Source organism: Salminus brasiliensis, chromosome 9 (assembly GCF_030463535.1).
Source record: "Salminus brasiliensis chromosome 9, fSalBra1.hap2, whole genome shotgun sequence".
NCBI lineage: Eukaryota > Metazoa > Chordata > Actinopteri > Characiformes > Bryconidae > Salminus > Salminus brasiliensis.
Genome location: NC_132886.1, coordinates 39,938,692 through 39,948,929, shown reverse-complemented (window position 1 = coordinate 39,948,929; position 10,238 = coordinate 39,938,692). Strand labels below are relative to the sequence as shown.

Here is a 10,238-nt window from a genome sequence, read left to right as displayed (position 1 = left end):
GCAGAGCAGGGCCGACACAGCTGGAATGACTGTATTTCCAGGTCCTTCATAAAAACAAGTGACATCATGTGGATTGGAGGTGGAGCCTGGGAGCTTTTTCCATTCTTCTCTACAGTATGGAGATGCTCAGGCCTTTGGATTCTAGGTTAGATCCGATGATTCATGCTCGATCAGGGCCAGATGCACGCTGGGGGGCTGAGTAGGTTATATAACTTTGATGGAGCAGGTTTAGAACATTGTGCCATGTGGCGCTAGGCTATACAGGTCACTCAGGAAGCACGTGTTGGCCCTCATCGTCCCAGGCAGGTAGCTATTGTGAAATAAGGCAGAGCTAGACTGCGGTTGGGAATTGGCTTGGGGAGCTAATGCAGGGTTATTCATTCAGGATCTTTCTTGGATCTTTATCAACAGCTTCTTTGCAGTTGTACAATAAATGATAGGCCTTGGGCTCCAGCCTGGCTGTGGTCAGTTGGTGGCCTCCTACAGCTTTGAGACACTCTGAGTATCTTAATTACTACCTGGTCAGATTGGTACACAGGGCTCCGAGCGGCTCAGCAGTCTAATGCGCTGACACTGCGGCCTGGGGGCTTGCAGGTTCGAATCCAGAGCCACGGCCCTTTGACATCAGCGACCGGAGTCTGAGAGAGCACAATTGGCCGTGCTTTCTCTCTGGGTGGGTAGATGGCGCTCTTAAGCGATGTTGGTTGACACAGGCGTCTAGTAGCTAGTTGGGTGGAGATGAGTAGGCGTCACGTATATCGGAGGAGTGATGGTGCCGAATTGGGAGAAAAAGAAAAAAATTTGACAAACAAAATATAAAAAAAGATTGAAACTATTTATTAAAAATGAAATAGTAAAAATAATGTTACATAATAATAATAATAATCAGAAGAAGAAAGGCAGAATTTTATTGCTCTGGTAATAATTAATAAAATCATGGAATTTTCTGGTAAGTTATTATGGAAGCCAGACGTTAGCAGCAGATCCTTGAAGTCCTATAAGTTGTGAGGTGGGGCCTCCATAGATTCATGAGCATCTGTGAGCCTTGGGCACCCATGACCATGTTGCAGGTTCACTGGTTGACCAGTTGTCCTTCCTTGGTTCACCTTTGGTAGGAACTGACCACTGCATACTGGGAACACCCCACTTCAGACCTGCCTGATGTTTTGGAGATGTTCTGACCAAGTCATCGTCCATTTGGTTCTTGTCAAAGTGTCTCTGATTTTTACGCTTTAGCCAACACATCATCTTCCAGAACTGACTGTTCACTTGCTGCCTAAAATATCCACCAATTGACATAAGGTCATTGACTCTCAGAACATAATTGGTCAGAAATTGGTCACACATTAGCGCTTAATTGCAGATTAGCAGATTAGCACTTAATTGCCTTGTTTTTAATTGTCTGTTTACACACACAGGATTAGTCCATTACCATGTATAGAAATAACAGCTGTTTTTACGTGTTTACATATTTTAGAACAATATCTATAATATGAGTGCCATTTTGCCCCTGGCTCACGGGGGTCATACTTTGACCAACCCCAAGTGTCCGGTGATCATACCATCATACCAGTGTCTTTCACACTAGACTAGGTTTTTTTAGCATGAAGAATGGAGATTTGTGAGGACTTGAAGTGGACCTGTCCCCTGTTGTGCTTCCTGCGAGGTCTGCTCTGGATGCACTTGCCGTTGGGGTTGATATCGTCACAAGTGCTGAACCACCAGCCTCCTAAAAAAGAGCCGGTAGACACGTCGTAAACTGTAGGAATTGTAGGAAACCTTGTTCTAATAATTAATGCTGTTGAAAGAAAAATGCAAGACAAGACCTTCTGCTTCTGAAAGAATCTACTAGATCTGGACAAAAGTATTGGGACACCTGCTCATTCATCTCTTCTTCTGAAATCAAGGATGTTAAAAAGAGTTTCTATCTCCTGATTTTGTTGGAGTAACTGTCTCTACTGTCATGGGAAGAAGGATTTCTACTAGATTTTGAAGGAGCACTGTGAGGATTTGATTGCATTCAGCGAAAGTGGTACCTGTGTACTCGGTGGGACAGCTCACGTTGCTTTTTCCGTCGTGGTGGTCTTTGGTCGAGAACCTCATTCCGGTCTGGGTGTCTGCATCAGTGGACAAATCTGCTGGCTTCAGGTAGATGGTGTAGTTGGAGGCAGGGCCCTCCAGGGTGTACCGGAACTCCATCAAATGCTTCTCCTGTTTCCAGTCCTCCATCTGAATGTGCAGGTGAGAGTCACCATGCTGGGCAATGGAGAAGATCTTCTTCAAGCCAAGCCAGAACTCGCCTGTAAAGCACAATTGATAGGCCTCAGTCATCAAAATGCAACAAGAGACACCCAGCACTCCCTTCACTGGGTGGACCTTAGGCTAGGTGGGTTCCAGGTGGGCATGGGCTCTGAGATGGTTTGTACATGTGTTGTCCCATTGTTACAGCCCACTCTAATCTCAAATTGGCCCCATCTAAGCCCCATGTGCAGCATACAACCCAGATGGGTCCCAAGTTTAACCTCTCCTGGTCCCATCACTTGACCCTGGTGGGATCCATATGTGGGCCAACATGAAAACCCAAGGACAAAACCTTCTGGTTCCCAGTTCTGGCTACCCATACTGTGCATTCTGTGTCTGTGGAAAAGCGGAATTGTACTTTCCTTGAGAAGAGCAAACCTATGAGTGCTGACAGAAGAAAGGTGAGCTGTCAGACTGAGTTGTCAGAAATGTTGGCATCAAATCAGAACGCTCCATTGTGTTCCCGGCCTCTTCTGTCGTTGAGCTCAAGAGGCCAAGAGGAAATCTCATTCATGTATCCCTAGTTGCAGGAGAACCCGACATTCCAAACATGCTACTCACCCCTGAAGTCTCCGAATCCATCCTCGTAGCTTTGCCAGGGCAGGTTAAAATCGACAGAGCCGTCCCGCCTACGCTGAATGACGGTGTACGCTCCATCTGTGAAGAGCAGAGGGGAAGTTGTCTCCGTGTATCGACTGGTTTTAGAACGGTTCAGAGAACAACTTCTGAGGATTCCTAACCTTCAGTGAATTCACAGTACACAAGAAAAGGTTCTGACTGGTTGGGCTTGATGGCATACAGGCCGCTAGCGTTCTCCCCCATGCCGAAGGCCTCACCGCAGTCCCGTGGGAATTCTACAACACAGCCATTATCAGTGGTCTGCAGTCAGACAGGCTTATTTGCCTTGTTTAGAGAAGACCATCACAGGCATCCTCACCACTTGAGAAGCTTCCATCCATGGAATAGTTGGCGAGATAATCCGACATTTTGTAGGTATGGGCATCCCATCGGAATTTAGCTGTAGTTTCTTGAGGACTGGTAGAGTTAAGCTACAAAAAGGGAACAGACATTTGATAGTAGAGCTGGGCAATATGACGATATTTTATCGTATCGTGATGAATTTTGGTATCGTGCTTAATAAACACTGATCAGCTGCAGATTTTATTACCAACAGTGTAATTAGACTGGGTTAATTAGGTGAAGTGCAGCAGATTATTACTGTATTCAGTACGGGAGAGATCTGAATAGTAGTTTATAAGAATCTGTTGCTACTGATGTGTTTAGTCTGTGATAACATGTCTTGTGATAAATATCGTGTATCGCAAAAAAGTCTTTAAATATCGTGATATAGAATTTTACCATATCGCCCAGCCCTAGTTGATAGCCATGAAGTTCGTGCATATTTTATTTAAGATTTATGTCCAACACAAAAAAAAAAACCTGGTGTACCTTGTTCTCCAAACCCTTGATCTTGTTCTTTTGGTAGTTGAGATGCTCACTTTGTTCCCTTACTGCCTTCAGCAGCTCTGAGATACTCCTCTCCTGGACTTGGATCACCTCCTAATCAAAACATTTTAGACACCATATATATATTCATCTGTGCGTTTTTGCCTTCGTAAATTATTGAACTGTCTAAAATTTGCCCAAGGCTGTGTCCAAAAAAGAAAGACGGCTGCTTTGATGCCTTGCTGCCTTAGAAGTGCTTTAGAAGACAACGTTTTTGTGTGAAGATGCTAGTTGTTACCCAATTGCTTCAGAGACTTGCTTCAAAGGCACCAGTGCATCCCGACCGTACCAAGATACGACCAGTCGATTGCAGAAAAACGACAACATTTTAAAAGGCCTGTAGACTGCAGCGTAACGACCAAAATGTAGTATTTTACCCCAATTAAACATCAAGCAAGCTCTTGACCCCAATTCCCTTATACTATGTAGTTGAGCAGATTTTGCTCCCAAATTTCCCACCAATTTGAGCTATTCTATCAACTATCTAGGACCCCCCCCTCCCCCATTACATAAAGCTACCAGTGCTGGCAGCTTAACGGGCTTGGAGGATCTACTGTATATCTTTTTTATTATTACCCAATTTTCTTTGAGATAGCTAATTACCCAACCCACTTGTTACCTAGAACTGGATCATACCCTGATAGGTCAGAACCAATTTTGCTTCATTGGACTCCTTGACCTCCTTGGCATCACCGGAGATTGAATTGACATGTTTCCCAATGATAGTTCCATTGTTTAGAAGGCTATGCCATTCAATAGCCCCAGTAGAAGCACTCTTGGTAAAGCATCACTTGAGGTATTCGATCTGTACATTCACTCGAGTAAATTTTCAAAAGTACTTGCCTGGTGGTTCTCTTACAAGTGTGATCACGTAAGAGAAAGGTTCACAACATAGAAAGAAACAAAGGCCAAAGGACTTCCAACTTCCAGTCTTACCTTCAGTGCTGAAATTTCTGTGACCTGATCTGCTGAGAGCAGGCCTTGGGACAGACCACTCAGCTTCTCCTCCAGGCCTCCGACTTTGTTCCTCAGCTGGATTCTCTCCTTCACGATGTCCTCGACTTTGGAGTTTATCTCCAGTGACAGGCTCTTGATCTCTTCGTTGTTGGCTTTGAGCACCACAGTGGTCTTTTTTAGCTCCTCTTCTTCCTCTTTGATCTCGCTGGCCAGAACTGAGAGCTGGTAGAAAGACTTGTCGAATATGTTGAGCTTTTGCAGGATGTCGTTGATCTGCCCCTTTGTCTTCTGTACGAAGTCCCGCAGGTTCTTGCCAAGCTGCAGGAGGCCGTTCGCGACAAGCCGGACATCATCCAGGGCGGCAAAAGCCGACCGAGTTCCTAATCGAGGCAGGTTTGGCTCCTCAGTGTCCGTATCCTCCGTTGTCGGGAATGCATTGGTCAGTACCACCAGTACCATCAGCAGAGCCAGCTTCACGGTTACCCTATTTGCCACCATTTCACTTTTTTTGAGAAGTTGTTACTCTCCTTCTGTCACAGAGGTTTCAGTTATCTATGGTTAAAAGATGCACACAGGCCCTTTATACTTGTCCTGCAGTGAGTGGGTCGATCAATAAGCAAACACTGGTGAACTGATGTGGCTTTGTGTGCAAACAAATCGCTCAAGTGCACCGTTTTTCTGCATGGTTCTTCAGTTTCTTTTGACGTTAAAAAATCGTTGCGTCAGAATGGCAGAGGGAAACCTTCAAGACCTTCTAGGCCAAAATACGTCTGTCACTTTGGTTAGGCCTTCAGGAGATGGACTGAAGGAATTCACATCAGATAACTAACCAAATTAGTTGCTACTAGGGATCAATCAGTGAGTAGCAGTCGATCCTTTGAGTTCTGTAAGTGGTGGAACTGACCTTTCCTTTTCTATGTCCTACACATCCCACAGATACATCATTGGATTGACATCCAGGGAATTTGGAAGCCACATGTTGGTAGTAATCTTGTGTAGGTCCTCCTTGTGCCTCCAAAACAGCTCTGGCCCACTGAGGCACGGACTCCACCATACCTTTGAAGCTGTCCTGTGGTATCTGGCACCAAGACCAATGTTAGCAGCAGATCCTTGAAGTCCTTAATTTGCACCAATGAGCCTTAGGTGCCCATGACGCTTATTGCTTGTCCGTCTTTAGAGCACTTTTTTAGTACTGGGAACACCCCACAAGACCTGCCTGATGTTTTGAAGATGTTCTGACCCAGTCGTCTAGAACGTCACAGTCTGGTCCCTGTCAAAGTGTCTCAGATTCCTACGCTTGCCCATTTTCCCTGCTCCAACACCTTCTTCATCACCTTCAAGAACTTGACAGGAGCCGGAACCACTGGAACCAGATCACCAGATCACCAGATCTTCAAATATCCATGTTTAGTCTAGAATGGCCAAAAACATTCATGGGCACCAGCGTGAAGTTAACAGTGACATACAGCTAGAATCCCAAAGGGGAAAAAAACAGCAGTAATTTGCATAATAATAATATGTTTCCTTTGTGAATGGCTTACCAGACGGCCGAGTATAAGAAACTCTTCTTATGATTACATATCTAAAAGCATCTGCTGGAAAGCTTCCCTCTGAAGATTTCATGCCCCTGCAGGCATTGTGATATCGTCATACTTCTCTGCCAAGCCGGCATTGACTTCAGCGCAGAAATATGACACATATCTGCGAAATAATTCCGATATTTATTGTGCCTAAAGGGGAAGACCATGCATTCAGAAACTGTTAGAGCTGCAGTCATCATTCAGTGCTTCAGAAAGTACCCTTTCTCCTCTACAAAAAATCTATTTTCCATGAGATGATGCAACACGTTGTCTAATTTTCTTCCTACCATGGTTACAGTGGCAGCGTGCCTTCCAAAATTGAAGGGTAGAGTGTTCTCACTCTGATGTACTGTGGTCACTCCGACAGTGTAACCCTCTGTTTGCCAGTGATGACTGCTTTGATTTTTGGACAAAAACAGACAGAACCAAAGACTAAAACCTCTTGTTTTATTACGTGGACAGCACACTTCTCCGCCCTGCAGGCCTCCTTTCACATAAAATGTGGCCCTATTCGGTTTTAACAACACTATCATTACCATTGTTTGAGGAATGACCCCTAATTTGGTCAGCTGTGTAACTCAGATGGGTTTTGAGATGCACGTTGGTCAAAACTATTTAATTAAAAAAGATTTTTTTCCTACTTCCTGGGCTCACATTACCCCAGGATTTGTAACTGCTGTAAAGAAACGAAGACCACCTAATAACTCAAATGGGAGCATTATCCCTACGCCGGACTACTTTTCTATTTTCAAAGCTTTATGTCTATAAAAAGGTTACGTACAGTAATTCATTTCCATTTAGATCATCCCTACAACCTTAACAGACGTGCAATGCAAAAAAGCACCCAGTTAACCATTAACCCACATTAGTACAAACCTAACCTCATTTGGTAAAGCTGGAGTTGGGCCTTTGTTTGAACAAGACTGTTGGGGTCACTTTCAGGGAATCTCGCTGAAATCTGCCATCTGTTACGAAACGCTTCAGCATATTTGCAGCAGTTTAACCTGCTGCTCTTAAACTTGCGCTTGTTCTTACCTTAAACCTGTACCTTTCAGGGTCCATCGCTTGTTTTTTGAGTGGGACCCTCAAAGGTACATGAACTGGGCCGTCAGTTTAACCATAAATGTGAAAACAAGGACATACACGCCTCTGTCCTAATGCTAAATTTGTATTGCTGAATCAATGCAGGGATCCAACGCAAGACAGCGTTGCAGTAGGCAACAGGGTGGTGGAGAACAGGGTCAGACAGTACCGGGACAGAACAGTAGGAACAGGGCATCTCAATACATGGGAAACAGAAAACGAAGACACGGAGAATCACAGGGATTAGGAGAATTAGGGCAAATATTGGCGAGTTAACACAGCGGGAGAACCTGGACCAGGGGGTAGGCAGGCAGCAGCACTCAACCACAAGCAGGCTTACAACAGCAGGGGGCAGCTTAGGACATGGGAAAGAGAAAAGAAAGAAGGACGAAGTTTTAGGTTTAGGAATATGCAGTCTGGTGGAGGGCCTTCGTAGTAAATACGAAATGCACTATGGGCTTCCTCTTGTGCACAGTTATAATGTGCATTTCTGGACAAGCTGAGAGCTGCAGAAGCTTGATCTGAAGGTAGAGCAGCATGTGGGCTGTAGAGGCGGTAGAGTAATACTACAGGATTTTACACTAATATGACTCTATGGGTTCTGCAGCGTTACACAGCAGCAGTTCTGGAGAGAGGTTTTCCAGGAGTGGGAATGACGGAGATGCCGTTCTCCCCCTGTTACAGTCAGGGGAGCATCAGCATGATCCTGAAGCTGATATTTTAAGGTAAATTTGATACATAATTTTGCTTTAAGAACATTGTTGGTTTGAAGGAACACTTACATTGTACCTATAGTTGGAACATACTGTGTCTGAGGCCAGATGTCATTGGCAGATACACTTGGTTACCAATGTTGTGTTCAGGGTTTTTAACCACCTCTTTCTATTATTTCTTTAGTGACTAGCGTCACAAAGCCTGAACAATTCAACAGTTCTTTTTGTTTTAGGTGTTAGAACTTCTGTTTGCGCTAATCTTTCCACTTCTGCTGTCAGTGAAACTGCTAAAGTCACACTAAAGGAAGATTGTGAAACTGTGAAAGTGTGAAACTGTACACCGATCAGCCACAACATTAGCACCACTGACAGCTGAAGTGAGAAACACTGGTTATCGTGTCAAGGGCAGCTAATGTGAACAGCAAATGGACAAGTGTAAGAATCTGTGATCACGCTGGGATGTTCTAGGGGCTCAGAACATCTCCAGAACATCAGGCAGGTCTTGTTGGGTGTTCCTGGTTTTCAGTGATCAGTACCTAGCTAAAGTACTTCAAGAAAGGACAGCTTGTGAGCGACGATAGGGTCATGGATGCCCACGTCTTACACAACTTACAGGACTTTTTAAAGGATCTGCTGGATACCTTCAGAGGTCTTGTAAAATTGTACCAACGTTAACTCAAACTGCTGAAGAAGCAAGGGATTTTTTGGGTTTGCCATGATATGGAATGCCCTTTAACAGGAGTATTATTGGAATTCCCAGCTTTATCAGCACTTGACCGTCCTTCACATGGCATCATATGTCTCAAGCTTCTAATTACTGCCATTAACTTGCATTAAAAAATACTTAGCAGACCTTTCAGGGACTGTTGTCATCTATGATACACATGCTTTCCACTGGCAAAAGCCAAAAGCACTCAATTTGCCTCATTTGACACCAGAGGTGGAAGTCCTGTCTTACGTCACACTTTATAGAGAGGAGAAGGCAGCTTCTTACTTCAGCTGGACCCTAACGTAGCTTTAGGGGGGCTTCTGAATCTTGAAGACTCAAGAGTTTTTAAAATCATTTGTGGCCAAGGTGGTTTGGACCAGCGATTAGAGCTCAGCTTCTCTGGTAAACGGCGTTGCGGTGGCTGGTTTTGCAGACGCTGCAGGAATGCTGTGGGGCTTTTATTAGGATGACTTTCCCGTTTTAAGGCTGGGATTGAATCTGAAGACTGGTCAGAGTCTGCCTCTTTCTCAGGAGGCTACAAAGCAGTGGGCTTCTGTGTTTAGATGGTTTTCAGAGCTGTTTACAGGCTGATAATTAAGCTCCGGTATCAGAGCCAAAGGTGTTGTGACTGCTGCTGTGTTGTTCTGTAGGCCTGAACTGTGTGTTTGGCAGCGTGGGACTGAGGCCCAGGCTTCAGGATCAAAGGGGGCTGGGTTGTGTTGACTATAGCATCGCTATGTGAAGGTATGGTGATACAGATATGACATTGTTTACATAACCTCCTAATAAGTTGGAAACAGGGCTGTTTTTAAGAATTTAAGACTTGGTAGACCCCCCCCCCTTCCCCCAAACACTGCCCCCATCTCTTTCAAAATCAAGCCCACCCTGAAAACATCTGTAGGTGTCTCTGTGCTTACACTGTGAGAAGACGCCAGACACTGTGGGTCTGAAAGAATGTAAAGCTGATTAAGAAGCTTTTACTGTAGCTGCTGCACAATGGACAATGGACTGACCGCCCCAGAGTCCAGACCTCAGCATCATTGAATGTGTTTTGTAGGCTTAAGACTTAACTGTACATATACATACAGGTCCACCACAGAGCAGGTAGTATTTGGGTGGTAGGTCACTCTCAGCACTACAGTGACACTGATGTGAAGTGTGTTATTGTGTGTCGTGCAGTGTCCCTGGTTGTTTGGGTTGCTAAGCCATTGCTAGGGCAAAAGACAAAACCTTTCCCCATTATATTATTTTTATATTATTATGGCTAATACAGCTGTGCCTACAAACCCAAAATTCTTGCCAGAGTTAAGCTCATCCAATATAACTGGCTAATAGAGATGTGTCCACAAACTTTCAGCTAAAATGTGAAGTCCCAAAACTTTTACCCAA

The 10,238-nt window shown here is 44.6% G+C and overlaps 1 protein-coding gene across 1 annotated transcript; it reads right to left on the bottom strand.

The window, feature by feature from the left end:
• Positions 1-1,546: 1,546 nt before the first annotated feature.
• Positions 1,547-5,262, bottom strand: LOC140561779 (angiopoietin-related protein 3-like). The gene is made up of 7 exons (XM_072687016.1): positions 4,744-5,262; positions 3,751-3,861; positions 3,239-3,350; positions 3,042-3,155; positions 2,863-2,958; positions 2,037-2,300; positions 1,547-1,729 (listed from the first exon to the last, which is right to left on the bottom strand). The coding sequence occupies exons 1-7, from the start codon at positions 5,260-5,262 to the stop codon at positions 1,590-1,592; spliced, it is 1,356 nt and encodes a 451-aa protein (XP_072543117.1). The 3' UTR covers positions 1,547-1,589.
• Between the last annotated feature and the right edge of the window lie 4,976 nt (positions 5,263-10,238).